General features: G+C 44.2%; 1 protein-coding gene across 2 annotated transcripts; it reads left to right on the top strand.

Moving 5' to 3' along the window:
• The first annotated feature begins 11,780 nt into the window (after window positions 1-11,780).
• Window positions 11,781-22,991, top strand: LOC143286475 (uncharacterized). Of its 2 annotated transcripts, none has more exons than XM_076594052.1 (4): window positions 11,781-11,915; window positions 18,283-18,558; window positions 20,518-20,668; window positions 22,148-22,991. In XM_076594052.1, exons 2-4 carry the CDS (start codon window positions 18,292-18,294, stop codon window positions 22,303-22,305), a joined length of 576 nt encoding a protein of 191 aa, XP_076450167.1. In that variant the 5' UTR covers window positions 11,781-11,915; window positions 18,283-18,291; the 3' UTR covers window positions 22,306-22,991. The 2 variants fall into 2 exon arrangements, with proteins under 2 accessions (XP_076450167.1, XP_076450166.1); XM_076594051.1 differs by lacking the exon at window positions 11,781-11,915 and adding an exon at window positions 17,157-17,665 and having other exon boundaries at window positions 22,148-22,990.
• The last annotated feature ends 559 nt before the right edge of the window (window positions 22,992-23,550 follow it).

Raw genomic sequence — 23,550 nt, forward strand, 5'->3', positions numbered from 1 at the left:
GCAATTACACAACCCTGTCCCAGAGACACCAGGGACACCAAGTCTTTTGTTGCCAAATGTCTGCCATTCTGTGCATAGGCAACATACCAGTGCTGTCATTTTTTGGCAACGACAAAAAATGTGCACCTCCTTGCATTGACACTCAACCGCGCTCAAATGAGACAACCCTACAAGGGTACGTGTTTCCTTCCCTTCCTTTGATTCGAAGGGCTCTCAGTAAAGTGTGGATTCAACCCACCAACCCGATTTTCTTTGCGCTACATTTATCAGCACAGCTGTGGTCCACAGACCTCCCCCACAATACAGCTGCAGACCTCTGTCTTCTTTGCCCGCACCAATATCCTTAGGTGACACAGTACACTCTACTTTCGTTGAATTCTACTTGAGGGACATCTATCGCTTTAGGGATGATGGCTCATCGACTTCTACCAGAGAGACGTCGTACGCCTGCGGGATGATGGCTCAAGAGGCATTGCTTCTGTGGTAGTTGCACAACAGGCCATCACAGCACACAGACAGTAGAACAGGCGAGCCCTCCACCTTGTCGCGCTATTCTGCACTAGTTGGGTCACGGTTAAGTATGTGTAATTAAAAGGAAATTTTCTATCTAAAATTACGTTTAAATAACATACTTACTGTGACCCAAATTTAAGAACCTCCCGTCCTCCCCGCTTCCTGTTCTCCCTGCTCGCTGTGCTGGTGATGGCATATTGCTGTCAAAAGAGGGCGCTAGCTAGCGGGACAAAGGGGAGGTTACCTACTTCCGGGAGGTTATCGGCCGTAGTTTCGTTTTCTCCGCATAGGTGGATAGTAGTTTGCACAGGACAGGAATGTCAGACCCCTGCCGGAGTCTGCACTAGTTGGGTCACAGTAAGTATGTTATTTAAACGTAATTTTAGATAGAAAATTTCCTTTTCTGTCCATGAAATTTTGGATGAGCTTCAGGATAGTGTGCTAACTGTTCACGTTTTATAAATCAAATCCGCACACATTAAAGCCTTCAGATCAGCATTCAGTTCTACTCTGCTCAAGCGTACACCCTCATCATGCTGAAAACGCAACGTTATGCCTATGATGCAGCCTTCAAATTGAAGGCGATTGACCTAGCAGACGACAGTGCAAGCGACGAACCAGCAGCGACCTCCACCTTCATGAAGTGAAAGCGAGGCTAAGTCAGTGACAAGATGGCGGAGGAAGCTGTGCTGGTTCTCTTCAACTCGGACACTGAAGACGAAGATTTTAGCGGATTCAGTGAGCAGGATGACGTTGAATAAATGTGACTGGCCCTAAATTATGGATCTTATTTTTGTTGTGTTTATTTATTATTTTTTTGTGGCACTAGCAGTATTTTCGCTTGCTTTTCTTTGTGTTGTTCCCACTTGTGTTTATTTCATAACCTACAGTATCGACAGCTTTTCTTAGCATCAGTATGTGTTCCGGTACCGGAAATAAGTGCGGCTTATAAACCGGTGTGGCTTATGTATGTATAAAGTTCAATTTTTTCCAAAATTTAGTGGGTGCGGCTTATATACCAGTGCACTCAATAGACCAAACTTTGCAGTATGTATTTGTGTACCTGTTAGCTGATCACATAAAAAAAGTATAACTCGTTATTCTTTGTAGCATTCTCATAAGGACGTTTGTGGCAATAGCTGGGATCACTTAATCATAAAGACATGATATTGTGTTGGGTATATGTGTTTGTGTTTGTATCTCTGATGATTCAGAAGTGACAAGATCCAAGTGGTTATTATTTTCGTTTTGAAGATTTTTCAATGTGAAATCTGTGATACTCTGTGGTTTTTATCAATGTAATCTCAGTTTGTTATTCAGTATTTCATTGACTTTGGCATCATGACTGTGATGTCAAAATTATCATTGGTTTGGAACCAGTAGAGAAGACTAAATAGAAATAATGTTGAATTATATCATTTTTCGCCTGAAAGATTGCAGTCAGTTGACATCATGTTGGGCTGGCACACCCTTTATGTATCCCATTTCCCCTGCAGCAGCCCAATATTTCATGGGTGCATGACTCCGGAAATCCAGTCTATAGGTCTCAAGAAAACGAATTACGGTCTATTTTGAGCTCTTTGAGTCACAAGCTTTTGTATAAAAATATGTCCATATCACATAGCATTACATTGTTTGAGTTTAATTCTTTCTCTGGACATTGTGGTGTTTAGATACATCAGGAGGCAGTCATGTCCAATAAAAGTTTATTTGAAAAATGGGATTACATGCATAATTTCTTTAGCACCTCTGGTTTTTTTGTGTGTTATATTTTTCTTTAGGATTTGTGATACTAGTCTGAATAATTCAGTCTTTTCCACTGCTATATGATAATGAGTGAATGCTTCCTTTTGATAAAGCTTTTGTTGATATCCTGAATCCTCTTGCACACAACTCTAAAGGAGCCTTGGTCTTTTAAAATTTCATTTTATTATACCTTTAATGTGAGACCTTCGACAAAGTTTCCCATAATGGTTTCTTAGAAAGAAATGCCTTGAAGGAAGCAAAGATTGGGCAAGAGAATCTTGGTGGATACGGTTTACCCCTTTGCCTCCTCAAAACATGTGAGCTTGTAGAAACAAATCTGCCCCTTCTTATGGCCATGGCTGCCTTCGCCTCTACTCACTGACTCACTCTCTGTGATCAGCTTCAGGCCCACTGTGTTTTTGCGTTCTCAGATTCGAACACTCAACAGTTGGCTGCCACTCTTTCTCTGTCTCCAGACCTCACATTTGGAATTAGCTCCCAATTTCCTTTCGCCAGATCTCAGTTCCTTCAGGTATAGCCTTAAAACTTACCCCTTTCCATGGCAGCTTCACCCCACCCCTGCCCCTTGCTGGTCTAGACAGTTTCCCCAGCTTTCTACTTTACATGTATTCATGAGTTTTTATCATGCCCCTCTGAGTCAGAGTTATTACTGGTGTGTAAGTGCTTTGATCTGTCTTAACACAAAACTCAGCTATATACAACATACTTGTGTTATTATAAACTACCATAAGTGCTGACACAGCACATGGCACATACCATTGTCTTGTTTGTGGCTGGTGACAGAGAGAGAGGGAGAGTAAGAGTCCTGTGGTGGGAAATAAAAGAGTTCATATAGGCAGCCTGGTATCTCAAACACTGAGAGTGATGCTATAGTATGGAAATGATCTGCACAAAAAGCGTATTTCTTTTTCATGAAAGTATATATGCATATGACTGTGTTCTTCTCATTGGTTTATTGTCTATAGACTGCAAGGTCATTTAGACAAATGTGTGTGTGTATGTGTGTGTATGTGTTTGTGTGTTGTTAAAACTTCATGTTTGTGAGAGTATGAATGCATGGTCATACTGTATGAATTGATGCATAGTTAAGATCATTGTGAGGCACAATTTGTGTATACATATGAATGTCAGTTTTGCTTCCTTTATTATTTATAAACTAAGAAGGAAAATATATGATGCACATGTGATGTTCTATAGTGTAAAGAGATATTACATGTTTTCTTTCTTATGTTCATCAAATGAGATTTAGAGAATAATCATTGTTTGCCAAGACATAATTTCCTTGCTTTGAATTGATTACTGATTGTGATTCTGTTGTCTCAAGAGTGTGGCACTGTGCACACTGGTCCATTTTGAGTCATGTTTGTTTTTAATTGAATTGTATTTTTGCCTCATGTAGTTATTCAGTTTTATTTGTTGTGAGAGGTGTCCTGTGATCTCCAGTGTACTGTAGGGGTTGACATGTTCCCAGTGTGTGCTCTGAAAATGGTCCAAGTGTTTAAAAGATAAGCCCTTTCTTGGCCAGCAGACTGAAAATGGGGTTGTCTGACAGTTATCCGATTTGTGCTGTGAAATTTTACCTCAGGCATACCACATTATTGTTGAAAGAGAAAGTTTGATACAGGTGTGGTGTTTCATTGTCTATAAATGTAATTTCCCTTGGAGCAAAAGTCTTTGAATGTCCATTAACTTCTGATGTGGATGCCAAAGTCAAATACCTATGGTTATTGATCTGTTTGTCTGAAAATTCTCAACAGTTGTTGAAAGATGATTAGCATAACCATATTCGTTTTCTTTTGTGTGTTTGCATGTGTGTGTGGTGTGTGTGTGTATGTCTGTGTGCAAGTGTATGCGAGGGGTGTTCATTTCAGATTTCCCCTGACTGACTTCTGTTTGTTGTAGGATGCTGAAAATACACTTGTATAATAATGCATATCTGTATAGTTCACATGGTAATTTGCATCTCTGAACTCCAGCAGTTTCTCTTTTACAGGTGCTACAGTGGAGTAAGGTGTGATAATGGAGCCAGTTGAATGCAGAGTGGTCATCAAGTTTCTGTACTTGATAGGCTGCACACCAAGGGAGACATTTGATGAGATGAAAGAAACTTATGGGGAGGATGTTCCATTGTATGACGACGTCAAGCACCGGCATGTCAGAACAAGTGTGGTCAGACATTGTTGGAAACGGCTCCCATTCCCAGGCGACTGCAGTCCGCCATTGATGGAGAAACCATTTGGCAAGTGGAGGCCGCCAGTCAGGAGGATCACCGCATTACAGTTCGCCAGCCAGCCCAAGGTATCAAGATCAGTGTGGGTGTGTGGAAAAAATCATCCATGACCATTTGCACATGCCGAAGTTGTCAGCACGATGGATTCCCCAGTTGCTCACACCTTTCTGAAGCAAGAACGAGTCGCATGCTCCCAGACTCTTTTGGCCATGTGCCAAGAAAACCAGGAGGACTTCTTCGACATTTTTGTATTTGTATTTGTATTTCTTTTTATCACAACAGATTTCTCTGTGTGAAAATTGGGCTGCTCTCCCCAGGGAGAGCACATCGCTACACTACAGCGCCACCCATTTTTGTTTTTTTGGTATTTTTTCCCGCGTGCAGTTTTATTTGTTTTCCTATCGAAGTGGATTTTTCTACATAATTTTGCCAGGAACAACTCTTTTGTTGCCGTGGGTTCTTTTACGTGCGCTAAGTGCATGCTGCACACGGGACCTCGGTTTATCGTCTCATCCGAATGATACTAATCATGCAGGAGGAAACATGGGTCCATCACTATGATCCAGAGACTAAAGCCCAGTTGAAGCAATGGCAGCATTTTGACTCGCCACCAGTGAAGAAGGCTTGTGTTCAACAGCAGGCAAGGTGATGCTCACTGTCTTTTTGGACCAGCAGGAGTAGTAACGATGGATTTCCTGGCAAAGGGTACCGCAATTACCGGGACATAGTTCGCTTCATTGCAGCAGAAATTGTGGGAGGTCATCAAAACCGAGAGGTGTGGCATGCTGACCAAAAGTGTCTGCCTCATGCAAGACAACGCCCTGGTTCACATCTTTCATGTTGCCCAGACGGAACACTCAGTCACATTGATTTAGGTATACCCAAAATAATGTCCACGAAGAAAGCTCTATCATCTTCAGATCTCCAGAATTTTGTTTTTTTGTTGCCCCATCATCTGCACTGTTACTGTCACATTAACCCTGCACCGCTCATTCCAAGTCCTCCATACATGGCCACACCTGGGTTCGACTGTCACAGTCTCAATGTAAGCAGTCCACAGGGAACCATCATTGTTAAGTTATCAGAAGGCCACACACCAGTGGAGACCCTGCCACTGCTGCTGAGTCAAATAGGTAGTCTTCAGTTGTGCATGTTCTGATTTAACGTACGCAGGACACCACCTACTAGGCCTCCTATTGATGACAATAATGGCTTGGTCATGGAGTCAGACTGATAGAGTGTTAGAGTGGAGACCGCAACGATGTCCCTCCATCGACAGCCCCCCATGAATCTGCTGACACCGAAGACCTTGACAGGACTCACCCCAAGGCGAAAGTAGAGGGGTATCAAAACTGAGGTCACAATGAGACCAGGGCATGAAAGGCTGTGAAAGGCCACATAATTTTGGACTTAAAAAAAAATATTGATGATGAAGAAAGAGGAGGAGGAGGGTGTTGTTATGGAGGTCCGTTTTGGTTTGGGACTTCATGGCATAGCTGTACTCTACGCTTCCTGTCATAATGATACCCCAGCGTCAACCAGGCCTTAGAGATACAGACACTTGCAGTGGTGGTCAGAAAATTTGAGAAACACACCCAAAGACGCATCCGATAAGTGGATGATATTCGACTGTGTGGGCCCAGTCTTACCATTTAAGCCCATAGCACAGTCAACTCTCGGTAGGAGCTGGCGAGGGGCCGAAAAAAAGACACCTCCGCTGGGAACCAAACCAGCCTCTGTCCGCGATGCCAACCACTTCATGGTGATTGGTTTCTCATAAAAGTTTTCAATAGTTGGCTGATGGCACACATTTAACTTTTTCTCGTTTATTTTATCATTTAGGAGATTTTAAAAGTAAAAGAGGAACCCTGTTTCAGCTTCAAGGAGGCATCGGAGCATGCAGACCAATCAATATATGCTACACTACATATGCTTAAAAAAAAGGGGGTGGGTGGGGTGGAGGGCGACCTCCACATAAACCACGTGTGCCCAGGAACCACGACATACAGTGAGCAAGAAATATGTGGAAAGGAGACACTATAACAAACACTACTGTGGGTGGACAGTCCACGCCCATCCCAGTATTTACATCTATGTTTCATCTCACTGCCTGTTAGAGCACACCAACATCAGAAGGATATCATGGGCAGGAAGAATGGCAAATTCAGTCTCCGTGTTTAGGAGTGTCAAAACGTGCAGACTGATCCGATTCACACACCACATCTGCTCTGTGAGTGTGTGTGTGTGTGTGTTTTATAAGCAGATGCTTTAATCTGTTCATAAGCCTTTTCATAAACACGCTGATGAAGCCTTGAGAAAAGCAAAGATTTACTGAAAAACAAGGTAAATGGTCCGTGACGACAGCAAGAGTTGAATGTAACGACCTGATTGCATTCACTTCTTCAAAACTTGAATCTAGTGCAACACGCCGCGGTAACAGTTGAGTTTAAATGAAGACGACAGAAAAAAAGAGAGAAAAAAGGAAAATGTCTTACACAGAATCTGCAGAAGATAGGAAAACTTGTTTTACTGAACAGCACACCTGTTATCCAACTCAGGGATGACCCCCACACGGCAAGGGCTCCCTTAACAGTGGCATCAAAAGGTTAAAGATTTCAAGCCTCGTATGGCTGCAGAATGGTTTTATTTATTTTCACTGTTTCTAGGGCCTGGCATGGGAAGGCTGGGCCCAATCATCTGCTTCCGACGTTTCATCGTCAGGTACCCATTCACACCTGGGTGGAGTGAGGAAACACTGCCTTTCACAAGGGCACAACATCATGCTTAAAATGGGGTCTCGAACCTTGATGACTGGAGAACACAGGACCAGAAGCCCAACGCCCTAACCAATTGTGCCACAGTGCCTCTCACAGTGACAGAAAACCTATGGCACTGGACACTGCCTCCTCTGCTGTGGGTCACCCTGCAGGACTGATGCCCGCACTGTTGTGATCTGAGCTTTCTGTCAGGGTCAGTCCCAACACGCTGGGTCAGACCACACACACACACACACACTCACACATACACACACACACACACTGACACACGTGCGCGCGTGCGCGTACACACACACGCGCACACAGAGTAACTAACGCATAGGCGAACTGGGTATGGGATCACCAATTTAATCATGGGCAAATTGGGAACGAGAAAAATCGACAATAGGCAAATAGGAGTGACAGTTTTCAGACCTGAGGCTGACTGTAAGCGCGCAGTATGACTGTGGACGACGTTCACTGGAGTGTGACGGCAGTGTGTGGCGGGACAGTCATGTCGGAGTCACTGATAACGTGTGGCGGGGCAGTCATGTCACTGATAACGTGTGGCGGGGCAGTCATGTCGGAGTCACTGATAACGTGTGGCGGGGCAGTCATGTTGGAGTGACTGATAACGTGTGGCGGGGCAGTCAAGTCACTGATAACGTGTGGCGGGGCAGTCATATCACTGATAACGTGTGGCGGGGCAGTCATGTCACTGATAACGTGTGGCGGGGCAGTCATGTCACTGATAACGTGTGGCGGGACAGTCATGTCACTGATAACGTGTGGCGGGGCAGTCATGTCATTGATAACGTGTGGCGGGGAAGTCATGTCACTGATAACGTGTGGCGGGACAGTCATGTCACTGATAACGTGTGGCGGGGCAGTCATGTCATTGATAACGTGTGGCGGGGAAGTCATGTCATTGATAACGTGTAGCGGGGAAGTCATGTCATTGATAACGTGTGGCGGGGAAGTCATGTCACTGATAACGTGTGGCGGGGCAGTCACTAGTGTCACTGATAACGTGTGGCGGGGCAGTCACTAGTGTCACTGATAACGTGTGGCGGGGAAGTCACTAGTGTCACTGATAACGTGTGGCGGGACAGTCATGTCACTGATAACGTGTGGCGGGGCAGTCACTAGTGTCACTGATAACGTGTGGCGGGACAGTCATGTCACTGATAACTTGTGGCGGGGCAGTCATGTCGGAGTCACTGGCAATGTGTGGCGATGGTGTCAGGGGCGGGCCTAAGTGAACCATCCCAAGTGGAAAATTAAGGGAGAAAAGCCCACAAGAGGAACTTCCCTTCAACACCTCTCTCTCTCTCTCTCTCACACATATATGTATGTGATATATATAGAGAGATAAATATATATATATATATATAATAATGATACATACATACATACATACATATATATATATATATATATATATATATATATATATAGTATGTGTGTGTGTGTGTGTAACATGACCCTTCTTCTTTTCAATGTGCGACTTTCTCAGTTACATGTCCCTTCTTTATGGCCTTTAAGGATGAAATCTCTTTCCCTCTGTCTCTCTATCACGCACGCACATACAGATATCCCCCCCCCCCCCCCCCACACACACACACACAAACCACCGCGTTTCCACCCCTATCGTAACAGTGTTTCAAACAAGACACGGGCGGGCCTAAGTGAACCATCCAAGTGGAAAATTAAAGGAGAAAAGCCCACAAGAGGAACTTCCCCTCAACACCTCTCTCTCTCTCTCTCTCTCTCTCTCTCTCACACACACATATATGTATGTGATATATATAGAGAGATAAATATATATATATATATATAATAATGATACATACATACATACATATATATATATATATATATATATATATATATAGTATGTGTGTGTGTGTGTAACATGACCCTTCTTCTTTTCAATGTGCGACTTTCTCAGTTACATGTCCCTTCTTTATGGCCTTTAAGGATGAAATCTCTTTCCCTCTGTCTCTCTATCACGCACGCACATACAGATATCCCCCCCCCCCAACACACACACACACAAACCACCGCGTTTCCACCCCTATCGTAACAGTGTTTCAAACAAGACACGGGGGGATTAACATTGATTTGGTCATCTCGTTCTCAGAAATTCGGAAGAGTTTTGGGAGATGTACGTGACTGACCAACCCAGGCAGAACCTGACACCATGAGGCTGATTCACAGTGTTGTTGGGCAGAGCACTGTTTGTCAAGTCAAAGAGACAGGCAGACCCCAAGCCGGTGTCTGTTTCATTGCTGACACGACGCGAATACGGACAGTGGGATGATCACAACTATTTCAACAGACATCAGCATACACATCGTCTCTGACTTGGAAACGTCTAGAGACTAACTGTGTGTTAACTCCCCGCTAAACGGAGCCACATGTCATACGATGTTCCTTATGAATTCATCCCACCCCACCCCCACCCCTCCTGGCCCGCCCACATAAACAATACGGCCTCAAGTTGTTGCTCACGTCGATCACCAGCCAATGTCCTTTCTAGCTCTTCAGCCTGACAGAATATAACGCAAATACTGAAAACTGTTTGCGGCACCATTGTCAACAAGCAGAAACAATATATATCTAAAGAATGAAAACCCACAATATCACGAACTTAACATCAAGGCAAAACAGCTAAACTTAACCTGGTCGTGGCTTGACTTCTCAGACGAAGATTTAGGGAAGGGTTGTGAAGCCACGTCATGTGCATGCACACTGATGACTACTGAGGCCTATCCGAGACCGGCCTACTCTAACTGCAGAGGAACGTCAGGTCTGGGCTGGGTCTTCATCACATCCCCGTCTTGTTTGCTGCGGCACGAAGGCTGGCAAAAGTTTTCCTTTACCTGACCTAACATTACCTAACCTAACTAAATCAACGTGACTAACCAACCTAATCTAACCTGACCTGACCTGACCTACTTAACATAACTCAGTAAATCTGACTGCACCTGCTGCCACGCATTTAGCTCTTTTTTTTAAATATTTTTTTTTAACAGCGCTGGGTTTTACCACGACGTGGTTCCAAAAACCGGTGAATGTGTCATGTCCCTAACATAAACATTGCCTTGAAAAGGAGAGGGGGCACATGTTTTGATAAAGACAAAACGTGGATGATTCATCCTTAACGTACAGCTCAGTACATGAATTACACGCTGCCTGAACTCACACACATCGAGAGGCTGGATGGCTGTGTCCTGTTGGACTCTGATGTTTGTCACAGCGTAATGGCAAAGGATCGTTTGAATCTTTCAGACTTTTCTACCCCTACTCTATAGCCCCCTCCTCTCTCTCTCTCTCTCTCTCTCTCTCTCTCTCTGTGTGTGTGTGTGTGTGTGTGTGTCTGTCTCTGTCTCTGTCTCTCTCTCTCTCTGTTTTCTTAATATGTAACATGTAACATTGGTTTTCTCCCCACTGATTTGCAATGCTATAACTAATAGTTATACTTCATTTATTTACCTGTCTTCGAGAAGGTGTCCAGGCAGACTTGGTCAAGGTGGGACTTGTGGTCTAGTTGTTCACCACTGATCAGGGTTGCAGGCTTCGTTTTGGCATGATGTTGTGTCCTTGGGAAAGGCACTGTACTCCCATTTTCCTCATACCTCGGAGTGAATGGGTACCTACCACTGGTCGGGGAAGATGAACAGCGGCGGAAGGAGAGGACATGGCCCCGCCTTCCTATGCCGAGCCCTAGACACGGTGAACATGAATCCACTGCCTTCCTATGCCGAGCCTAGACACGGTGAACAGGAATCCACTGCCTTCCTATGCCGAGCCCTGGGACCTTTAACCATTAACCGTTTTGACATGCATTTCTTCATCTCTAGGCCAACGTCTCTGTCCACCGGCCTGTCTATCTGTCTCTCTGTCTCAGTCTGTCTATATGTAACCTGTCCCCATTTGTTTCTCAAACAACATTATTGTAATATTCTAATGTTGTTTTTTCAAAACATAGTTCGAATATGCTGACCCAATTTTTCGTTAATCTTCTTTGTTTAGTGTATACCCTATTCAGGACAAGCTCTGGATGTGAAACAACAAGAAAAAAGAGGTAATATTCTTGAAATTAAAGCGTTTTGTCTTGTTTTGTCTTGTCTGTCTCTATGTCTCACACAGGATGGTTATCCTTACTGGCCATATCGTATCTGACAGCAATACCAGTCATTGAGGTTCTTGACATGCTGTTTCAATCAAGGATCCATTGCCCACTAAAGACTTTTTTTTCCAGAACAGTTAGAGCGGACTCAGCCATGCATGTACAGGGAACGACACATAAACTATCTCTCTTTACCTTTTGGAGGGAGAGTGAGAGGAAGGGTTTGGGTGGGCGGGAGGGAGGGGGGGAAGGGGGCGGTTGGGGAGAGGGGAGCAAGTGAGGCTGATCGACATAGCATTGGGGTTAAGCTCTGTGTGTGTGTGTGTGTGTGTGTGTGTGTGTGTGTGTGTGTGTTATCTCTCTTTTTTTTTCTTTCACCATTTTCTATATTTATTATTCCGGCTTTAAACCGGAGCTATGGACCGGCTTTTCTCCTGTTTCTCGTTTCACCGTGGGAAATAAGAATGGCGGTGACGTGTCAGCTTAAAAAGCGCTGTCTTTTTCCGAATGCGAGGTGAGCCGGGGAAAAACTGTGACCTCTCTGATTGAGGAGCTAGCGTGGGAGTGGGGGTGGCGGTCTAACAGTGACAGAAGTCATCTTCATTTTCGTAATCAACGAATTGTTACTGTTCGATGTGCTATATTTAGAATGTGCTCGTTTGGTTACCAGTTTATCATGTCAGTCAGTAATGCTCCTGTTGTCTTAATCGCCACAGAATTCATATTGTTTTCGTTTATGTTTGCCGTTCAAAACAATGATTTAGTTTCATGGATGATAAATGAACATACTTCTTTTGGGTTGTTTTTTTAACACACAGTCTTCGTGTGCTGTCTTAGCTAGCTTAACACGGGTAGCCTGCAGCCATTCTCCTTCAGTTCTTTCTGATCCAGAGAGGTACAAGAGAACGAGAGAGAGAGAGAGAGCCAAACAACTTATGCATTGTAGCTTTGGCTGCTCATACTAAGGCGAAACTAGGAACGTGATGAAGCATCGCCAGTCAGGAATACAAAACTGAGAAAATGCAACAACGAACATGAAAATACATTCCGCAACACGAAACAACGGTCATTTTGCCATGATTTACGAACGTCCTTGAGAGTCAGTTCGCCCTGAGATGTATAGTGGTGGGTTGGAAAGGGGTGTAGCAGCGGGTCTGGGAACGGGAGCGTGCGGTACTCCCCCGTATCAATACTTCCCGTTACTCCCACCATACCATCACTAACACACACAGGCACACAGACACAGACAGAGACACATACATACAGACAGACCAACACACACACACACACACACACACACACACAAACATATATACCGTGCACACACCCATGCACATACACAAAGGCACAAAACGGCACACACACACACACACACACATACGCACGGACACACACAGACACAGACACAGACACACACACACACACACACACACACACAAGGACACATACAGACACAGGCACACACACACTCACACACACACACACACACATACACACACACAAACACACACACACACACACAAACACACACACAAATCCCCTCGATAAACACTTTCTCTCGATCAACTGCGAGAAAGCTAAGCAGCGTGGAGAGTGTGTAGTTGTTCTTGACTAAGACTTGGTGCACACCGATCAGCTGCGGCGTTAAAGTGAACGAACTGAAGGAAGTTGAATATCGTTGACATTTGCAGGGAAAACGACTTGCACTATTTTCACGTTCTGCATTGTCCTTGTGAGTTTCCCCGTGAAACGTTCTTGTAAGTCAGAGATCAGCTTACAACCGACAAATAACTTGCAATCTTTCCATTTCTTCTCCGCTTTTTTTCTTTTCTTCTCCCCGTCCGCTTATAACTTCCGAAGATATATTTAACAGGAGTATTTAATAAGAGACACACACGCACGCGCGTGTGTGTGTATGTGTGCCCCATGAAATGAAACGAACAAGATATCAGTTCTTGCATGCTGTGACTATTGTGATGATATTGAATTTCCAATTTCGGAGTTCGACTTTCATAATCACTGTTATCTTTGATAATGCTTACTATCATTGTATACATATCTACCAGCGCACAATCATTATATTTAGCACAGCAATCACCGGGCAGGGGGTATCGATATGGGGTTGGGGTGTGGGGTGTGGTGGCGGGGGTGTGAGGGGGTGGGGTGGGGTATTGAGCTCAATAACCGCTTTGGCGGGGTGGGGGCAAGGTCATTATCTTAATCACCAACAGGCACACATTCCATTTCATGAAGTTTCTCCTGTTCATTTCTCTGTAAAAACAAGAATGATAACAATTTCGTTTAAGCTTGTTACAAACCAAGGTACTTCAAAGATGCTTTCCATTATTTACAAATGTCTGTTCAATTCATACACCACCAACATACATCGGAATTAATACCTGGACAGTATTCAAACCCTCCTGAATGAAATTGGATTAAATAGCTTCTGTCTGAATCACCAAAGTTTGGATGTACATCCCACATGGTTTGAAGAGAACGTTCAGCGCTGTTTAAAAGATCGGTTTTTGCAAAATTGGTATAGACATGTAGATATGGAAAATGTACATGTTCTAATGTTGATTTGTATATGCTTGTTTGCTAGTTAGCTATTTTGCTTGTTTTGACATCACTTGAGTTAGCTATTTTGCTTGTTTTGACATCACTTGAATTAGCTATTTTGCTAGTTTTTACATCACTTGAGTTAGCTATTTTGCTTGTTTTTACATCACTTGAGTTAGCTATTTTGCTTGTTTTTACATCACTCGAGTTAGCTATTTTGCTAGTTTTTACATCACTTGAGTTAGCTATTTTGCTTGTTTTTACATCACTTGAGTTAGCTATTTTGCTTGTTTTGACATCACTCGAGTTAGCTATTTTGCTTGTTTTTACATCACTCGAGTTAGCTATTTTGCTTGTTTTTACATCACTTGAGTTAGCTATTTTGCTTGTTTTTACATCACTTGAGTTAGCTATTTTGCTTGTTTTTACATCACTTGAGTTAGCTATTTTGCTTGTTTTGACATCACTTGAGTTAGCTATTTTGCTTGTTTTGACATCACTTGAGTTAGCTATTTTGCTTGTTTTGACATCACTTGAGTTAGCTATTTTGCTTGTTTTGACATCACTTGAGTTAGCCCTGCGTGAAACAAACTTCTTGTGTTCCCTTGTCTTGTCATAGTTTTAGTGCTCTTTTTCTCTCATTCTCTTTCTGTTTCTTCTTCTTCCTTTCTCCCCTCCTCCAGTCGCTTCTCTTTTTCTTCCCTCTCTCTCTTCTCTTCTTCCTTGAGCCCCTCTCTTGATCCTCGTCTATAATACTTAGTTCTATCTTTTCAATATAATCTTGGATGTTCATTTCTCTTTTCCATCCTTTCCTTACCTCCACAGCCCCATTGTTTTCATCTGTTGTTTGTTTTCGATGGCTGGATGAAAAACTTGATTAGTTACCAACAGTAATGAAAACAACTTGCACAGACTTCTGTCCCACATTTAGTGCCTGTGTAGGCTGTACAGGCTGTGTCCATTGCCACAGGACTTGATATGAGACGTTCTTGTTGTGCTGTCGGATCCCGGAATTGCATTTGCATTGAGGGATTTAACACCGTTCCTTCTCTTCCTGGTTCTGGGTTTGGAGTCTTGGTGCTGAGTGGCCGTCACCAGCCCTGTGTCACCGTGTTGTGAGGTAACACCACCCTCCACCAATGGTTCCCGCGTGAGGGCGTGCTGACTCGTGATTGATGATTAACTTCCTGTCTGCACATGGAAGAACGGCAGGAATGGACAAACGTCTTTGACCCATTTGGTTTTCTTTCTTTCTTTCTTTCTTTCTTTCTTTCTTCTTCTCAGTCCTCTTTTTTGCATTATTGAACACATTTGCTTTATTCCCAATTCATTCTAATAGGTCTGTCTCTGTCACACTGGTGCATAATTTCAAACCATCACACTTCATCACACAAACCCAAGAGAGCCTACAGGACAGACAGACAGGGGGAGAGAGGTGTAACTGGAGGGAGAGAGAATCAGACAGAAGGAGACAGAGACAAGATAAAACGAGTTGTGTTTATTTCAGGAAACCCCGTTGGAATAAGTCAAAATGTTTTGTTTTTTTCCCTTGCGAAGAAGTTTCTTTTCTTTCCAAACATTCCTCATTATCAACATTATTACATACAGGTAAATCTATATCCTCCGCCAAGCCCTGACCTGTAACCCGCAGGGAAAGAGGAAGAGAGGCCGGCCTCGAAACAGCTGGAGGCGAGATACCGAGGCAGAGCTGAAGCAGCAAGGGACCAACTGGACTGGAATGGCCAGAACAGCCCAGAACAGAGTGTGATGGCGAGGGGTCGTCGATGGCCTATGCTCCACCAGGAGCGATGGGCAAATGAAATGAATAATATCTATATTCTTGCATACATATAAACACAAGGACAAACCGACAGACAGACAGCACACATGCACTCAAGCACGCATACCAGAGTGCACAAACACACACGCGGAGTTTGACAGGGATTTACCAGAGCAATGGTTTAGCTGAGGTATACGTGAAAATATTACTTATCTCGTGTAACCCAGTTATCAATGTGCTCACAATGGACATAACAGTTGAGCGGTTAAGAAACATGTACGTTATTTTGGGTGAAAAACAAGCACAGAAAGAAAGAAAGAAAGAAAGAAAGAAAGAAAGAAAAACCTGTCTGTTTGAAACAAATAAAATAGTCAGCGTTGTTGACTGCATCCCTGCCAAAAAGAATGGCCATCTGTCATCCCAAACGCAAACAAGAGATGACGTAGGGATGGGATGAAAGAAGAGCTGATTCTCAGAATCCACATACGGCAGGCCATTTTGTTGTGTGATCTTGGAAAAAACAAACAAACAAAAGCACCCCCCCAAAAAAAAACAAAAACAAAAAAACAACAAAAAACCCAAAACAAACAACAACAACAACAACAACAAAAAAAAAACGAAAGAAAAGATAAAAAAAGGAAGTCCAAGTTCCAGAAAATGGCGAGTGTGACGCGGTAGTTGTCAGAAATGTAGGTTAGAAGTGGTTGTTACAAAGGAAGGGGGATTGGAAATCCCCGAGGTTCAAGATGGTCAGGTAGGATTTCCAAGCATACCGTAAGTATTGGGCCTGGTGGTGCAAACTGCCCCAACAAACCGGTAGTTTCTCCATGAGCCTCCACTCTCACACCTTTGATTTTGACAGCGGCTTTAGCCACCGTCCAATGAAACGTGCCGCTTCTGCCTGCGTGACAATATATTGATAGCGGTGTGCAATGAACGGCTGCACGCCTGAGTGAGCCGACCAATACCTGGCTGTGTTCTTTCCTCCTCTGGTGGGAGTGACCGGAGAGTCGTTTCATTTCTTCCTTCTGTCAGCCGACACAGGTGTGGGCCATTGTTCGGGTCGTCAGCCAGCCACAGGTTTTGAAAGGAAACCCTACACCACTGCAATGTTAAAAGAGAAGAGGAAATTCTCTCGATTCTTGTCTTTTCACCCAAAGGATGTGGGTGGAGGGAGGGGTGGGATGAGGTGACGAACAAGTATGGGAATCACAGGCATGAGTGGCGGGAGGGGTGGGGTGGGATCGTGGATCACGGATGTGAGGTAATGAATAGCTTGAAGCAAAAATCAAACGGCAATGGAAGTCAGTTGATGTGGGTGGTGGCGGTGGTGGTGGCGGTGTTGGTGTTGGGAGGAGGGGATGGGGAGTGCACACGACTGGCCAATCAGAAAACAGGTACCACGAAGGTGGGTGTGCCCATGGAAAGCACAATGCAATGTCCAGCAGTTTGCTCTGTGTTTGTGCAACACATGTCGTCAGACAATGACTGGACTCAGGAGCCAACTTTCCCCACATAGCTTCCGTGGACCAATTGAGAACAGTAAACACACACCCGCTTCAAGACATGCAGTGCTTCACCCCCAACGAAAGGAGTGGCATCCTCGTCGAATGTATATATATAAACCCAGCAGGCAGCCTTGGTGATCACCCATTGTGCTTGGCACCGATCTGACATCATTCCCCGGCCCCCGGCAGCTAGCTTGTGAATTTAGGACCAGCTCTATTTTCAAACCAGACAGAGCTGAAAGACTGAAAACTGCGCGGAAAATTGTTCATATTAGCTGTAAACAGTTTTTAAAAATAACAGTACTTTTACATTAAAAAGGAAAAAAAAGAAGAAGAAAAGAAAAGCTGAGCCACAAAGTGCAAGAAGTATTTCTGACAATGATGATATCAAAGGAGAAAGCTGTCCGTCTGTTTGAGGTGAGCCTTGAAGTAGTTTTATTGAAGAAGATAACTTGACAGGAGAAAAATATATGCCTCTGATTATCATCATCATCGTTTTTGTTGGTGGTGTTGTAGTAGTGATGGTGATTGACTTGCATCAGTAAATAATGACTTGATTTAGGGTATATATTGTATTTTGTACGTTTGAGGTATTGCTTTACATATGCCTACTTTTTGTCATATACCAGCTGCGTGTCTTTCATTTTTTATTACATTTGAATGTGCGAACTTATTTGTTTATTCGTTTTATTTTCAGTTAATCAATGTAACAAATGAAATATTCACATTCTGAAAGTCTAACTGTTCGTGTCGACTGCGTTTCGAACGGTGGTCATGGTGTATTGATCACTGCTCAGTCCGCACTCTTTTGACACCTCCTTGACACTGAACACAGACACACAGATCTCAGGGAATTCTAGTGTCTATGTACTGAACACAGACACACAGATCTCAGGGAATTCTATTGTCTATGCACTGAACACAGACACACAGATCTCAGGGAATTCTATTGTCTATGCACTGAACACAGACACACAGATCTCAGGGAATTCTTGTGTCTATGCACTGAAACAGACAAACACAATGCTGTCCAGGTGCTGACGATGGTGCTGCTGATATCAACGACCCTCGTTTCTTCTCAACGCGTTCGGAACAAGAAACCGACCAATCAGAACAACGCACGTCGCCAGAGGCAGCAGCAGAGGGAGGAGACGTGCTCGGAGCCGGCGGACCTGGACGGGCAGCTGGAGGGGCTGAACGGGAGTCCCGTGCCTGGTCAGCTGCACCCCACCTTCCTGCTGCTGCCGTCCCTCAGACAGGCCCTCAACAACTCCCTCACCCCGCTCAACGACACCTCTACCTGCTCCCAGGTGAGAACACACAGATTCAAACACTCCGCTGTTCGCCGCTGTTCTTTCTCTGTCTCTGGACCTTGCATTTGGAATGAACTTCCTCTTTCGCTCCGTCAGGTCTCCGCACTCACCTCTTTTCAAGTCTGGCCTTAAAACCCACCTCTTCCCAAGATAGCCTCCATCCCCTGCCTCTTCATTGTCTTCAGTTTCTCCAGTTTGTTACGCATGCGTGTGAATGACTGGTGTGAACTGAAGCGTTTTAATTTGCTCTGCACAAGATTCAGCGCTATGTGTTTATTATTATTATTATTATTATCGTTACATACACCACTCAAGAATGATAACAACAACAATAACAACAACAATAAATAACAATAATAAAAATAGTGGGTATTGATAATGTGCTCCACCGCCTTAGTCCAGGTAACCCAGAGTGCTAACAATCAACATCAATATGAAAAGAAAAAAAGAAGAAAAAAATCACACAAATTTACAACACAGGGTACTCTGATCAAGACTTGCAAGGAGGACAAATGGTATGTGTCCATGACAACACGCACACACACAGACACACAGGCACAGACACAGACACACACACACAGACACATACACAGACACACACACACACACACACACACACACACACACACACACACCTTGATATCCTCAAAAGCAGATTTGAATAGATGGGTTTTGAGGCTAGAATTGAACTGAAATTTTGTTTCGCAGGTTCTTTTGTAATGAAACCATGGTATTATTTGTTCATATTGTTCATCACTCCCCACACCCCAATCCCCATTTTTCTCGAAGAAAAAAATCGAAAATGGTTGTTATTCATTAAGGGATCTTTGTACCACTATCCCTTTCGTCTACACCTACATCTATCAAACACACACACACACACACACACACACACACACACACACACACACACACACACACACTCACTCACTTACTCGTGCGCTCTCACACACATCTGTCAACAACAAATCTCTCTGTATATGTCAATGATTAGCAAATCCAGACCTTATCTCTCCTTTTTTGTATACTGATAAACTGATTAGGGTCGGTTGTGCGTGCGCGCGCGCGCGTGTGTGTATGTGTGTGTGTGTACGCGCGCTTGCGTTTGTGTGTTACTGTTAAAAAAGATCCTCAGTCTAGATGATACAGGATATGAAATAACGTGATCCATGATAAATACAAGTCCCGATGTCTTCGCTGTCTATAAGGGAGAGAAGCGTCACAGCGGCAGGCATGGCACCACCTGGTGTCATTGATTGATCGATATCTGATCACTGAACTACACTGAACTCTTCTCACCCCACACTGCGTTGTCGGTTTGGAAATCCTGCCTGCCTGTGTTCTTAACCTCCATTCATCAACAGACGCCCATTGCGTGTGCTTTTGTGAGAAGCTTTTACAACTAAACACCTTACTAAATGTTAGCATTTACATGTCACAATCAAACGGTTCACACATGACGTAATACATGAAGACCCGTTCAAAAGTGTTCCCGATGAAGCTTTTCTTTCTTCTTTTTCTAGTCAGTTAATTTAGGAAGCAAATGTTTTTCATTTGATTTTATTGTTGAATTAGATTGTGAACTTGTGTTTGCAGTTTTGTCATTTTGTTTGTGTGTAGAGTTTTCATCATGTTTTTTTCTGTCGAAAATGGTTTGTTTTCCGTGTCTTTAGACAACAGTCCCATTTAAGATGGCCTCTATGATAAGCTGTGTTGAAAGCGGCATAAACTGAATTAAAAATAAAATCACTCTATGTGGACAAACATCAGAAGAAACCACTGCTTTGTTCATAACCATCAGAGAAGCCTCTCCTTTCCCCTTCAGCAATAACAAACAAACAAACAAAAACAAACATTCATTTCATTTTCCATCTTCATTGCTACAGAACGAAGAATGTATGTACATGGCCTTTTTCTCTCTGCCTCCCTCTACCCCCCCCCCCCTCCCCCCCCAAGGTGTTCTCGGGGTCGGCCACGTGCAGCCATCAGGATGCACACGCGGAGTCCCCAGCGGACCCCTGCCTCACCTACACCTGCCTCAACTGTGACCCTAACCGTCACCCCCGCGTGTTGCTGGAGACACGCTGCTCGTGCAGTGAATGCAGAGGTGAGTCACGCCTTTGTGCTGCTGCCTCTCCCCGCTACACGATCTGGACACACACGCCTTCATTCATCAGAGCACACACACACACACACACACACACACACACACACACACTGCATGATACAAGGGGTGTGCCGTGCAGGGGAGGGGTCGAAAAGGGGCAGTTATCAGTGGAGTGGTGGAGTGGCGGGGGGAGGAGTCGTCAGTCATACTATCAATGAAAGAAATCATGATAAGTTACTCATAACAAAATGGTACGTGAGTTCAGCAATCGGCCGGAAAGGGGAAGCTATTAGTGGGGTGGTGGGGTGGTGGAGGGAGGCGTGGGGGGATGTTTTGCGGAGAAGGGGGGGGGGGGAGGAGGAAGTTACTTATTTCAAAATGGTACGTGACTTTAGCAATCGGCGTTTCAGACTGCTGGAACACCCTGAACATCGTTGAATGTTGCGCTCCAATACTGGATAGTGAGAACTGGACAGTCAGATAACAAATGGTGCGCTGAGATAGTGCTGGAGCAACTACAGACAGACCTTGTTAGCTGGTCAGGCACACTGTGCTTTAACGTGACGCCCACCCCGAGCTGACGGGGCTGACTGCACAAGGGAAGTAGGGTTGAGGGAGGGCAGGGGAGGGGAGGGTAGGGTAGGGGGGGAGGGAACTTGTCACTACACTGACACCACTACAACGACACCTTTCTTCTTCCTCAACCACACTGTTCACCATCATCACCATCGTTGTCATTGTCGCTGTTGTTATCATCATTGTCTTTTTCCTGACCAACCATTTTCATCATCAAGATCGTTGTCATCGTGGTCGTCATCATCAACGTTTTCCGTTTCCTCCCTCTTTTCATCATCAACATTGTGGTCGTTTTTTTCCCCTGATCTCCCTCCGCTTTTCATCGTCATCATAATCATCTTCATCCTCTTTTTCTTCCCAATCCTCCTCTTCCTTCTCCTCCTCCCTTTTTTCTTTTTCCTCCTCATCCTCTTCTTTCTCGTCCTGCTCTTCTTCCTCCTCCCCCTCTTCTTCCTCCTCCTCTTTTCCTTCTTCTTCCTCCTCCTCTTCTTCGTCCTCCTCTTCTTTCTCGTCCTCCTCTTCTTCCTCCTCCTCTATTTTCTCGTCCTCCTCTTCTTCTTCCTCCTCCTCTATTTTCTCGTTCTCCTCTTCTTCCTCCTCTTCCACTTTCTCGTCCTCCTCTTCTTCTTTCTCCTCTTCTTCCCCCTCCTCCTCTTCTTCCTCCTCCTCCTCTTCTTTCTCGTCTTCCTCCTCCTCTTCTTCTCCCTTTTCTTTCTCACCCCCCTCTTCTTCCTCGTCCTCCTCTTCTTTCTCCTTCTCTTCCTCTTCTTTCTCGTCCTTCTCTTCTTCCTCCTTCTCCTCTTTTTCTTCTTCCTCCTCCTCTTCCTCCTTCTCTTTTTCTTCTTCCTTCTCCTCCTACCCTCCGTGTACCCCCCCCCCCCCCCCGTGCCGTGCTGTCAACAGGGGTGTCGAGGAGAGGCGTGGCGCAGTGGCCGATGTGCAGCGGGGTGTTCCACCCGGTGAGGGTGCTGCGCCGTGCGGGGTGCAGGGACGGGGTGTACCGCTACGTCCCCACCTGGCACCAGCTGCAGGTGGGCTGTGTGTGTAAACTGGTGGCCTAGGTCCGGGAACCTGCTGCCACCGCCCATGTCCCCACACAGGAGGCTGCCGTGGTGGTGATGGAGGAGGAGGAATCTTCTTCAATGTCCTGTCACACATACTGGAGAATGTAGACCGTTGTCATAATGTTTATGTGCTGTCACTGTTTGGCGTCCCCACCCCCACCTGACAATCACACATTTGAAAATCGTTAAAAAAGGTGTTTAATTTTTATTATTTTTTTTTTTGATAGTTATTTTGTTTGACAATCATATACACGTTTGATGTAACTAGTGTGTTGTGGTATATTGTGTTGTGCTTACAGTTATTTGCTAATGTGTTTATTTATTATCATTATTGTATTTTTATTTGTTTTAATTTAATTTAATCTTTTTCTTCTTCTTCTCCAGGCCTAAGCGCGTTGGGTTATGCTGCTGGTCAGGCATCTGCTTCGCAGATGTAGTGTAGCCTTGATGGATTTGTCCGAACGCAGTGACGCCTCCTTGAGCTACTGATACTGTGTTGTGTTGAGTTGTGTTGTGGTGTGTGTGTGTGTGTGTGTGTGTGTTCAGTCAAAATTGGGGCACTTTTAGTAGTTGTCAGAACCAATGTTTTCATATTAACGCCTGGATAGAATTGGGTAAGTTCTCATGATTCGAGAAAAGTAGTTTTCGGGTTATTACTTACGTTTACAATAAAAGTATTTCAAACTGAAGAAACGGAACTTGTCCTTTAATCAGCGAAAGTGAATAAATCTGAAGTCAGTTTGTCTTCAGACTGGCGAGAGAGAGAGAGAGAGAGAGAGAGAGAGAGAGAGAACAAATGGTTTAATTGCGTATATGACTGTGACCTGTCGTAAACATAACATACATAAAAAAATCTACACAGACACAAAAAAATGAGAGACAGAGCGGGAGAGAGAGAGAGAGAGAGAGAGAGAGATTTAAAATATTATCGTGTATGCTCACTGATCTTTGTTATCAATATCAAAGGCTCAGCTCCGGATACATAATTAAAGCAAACACAACACATTCAAACACAAAGTGATTCACACACACATACATGTGCATTCACAACATGAAAAAGTGATTTACACGCACACACACACACATGAATCCTCACACATTCAGAGTGACTCATCAAGTGCATAATTATGCACACAGTCATCAATTCTCCAAACTGCAGCACAGGAATTTTTCAGGCAGACTTTATTTTTCATGTCTTAAAACAACCACCAGAAGCGCAAGGATGAGAACACAGAATTATAA

The sequence above is a fragment of the Babylonia areolata genome, chromosome 10 (genome assembly GCF_041734735.1).
Source record: "Babylonia areolata isolate BAREFJ2019XMU chromosome 10, ASM4173473v1, whole genome shotgun sequence".
NCBI classification, from domain to species: domain Eukaryota; kingdom Metazoa; phylum Mollusca; class Gastropoda; order Neogastropoda; family Buccinidae; genus Babylonia; species Babylonia areolata.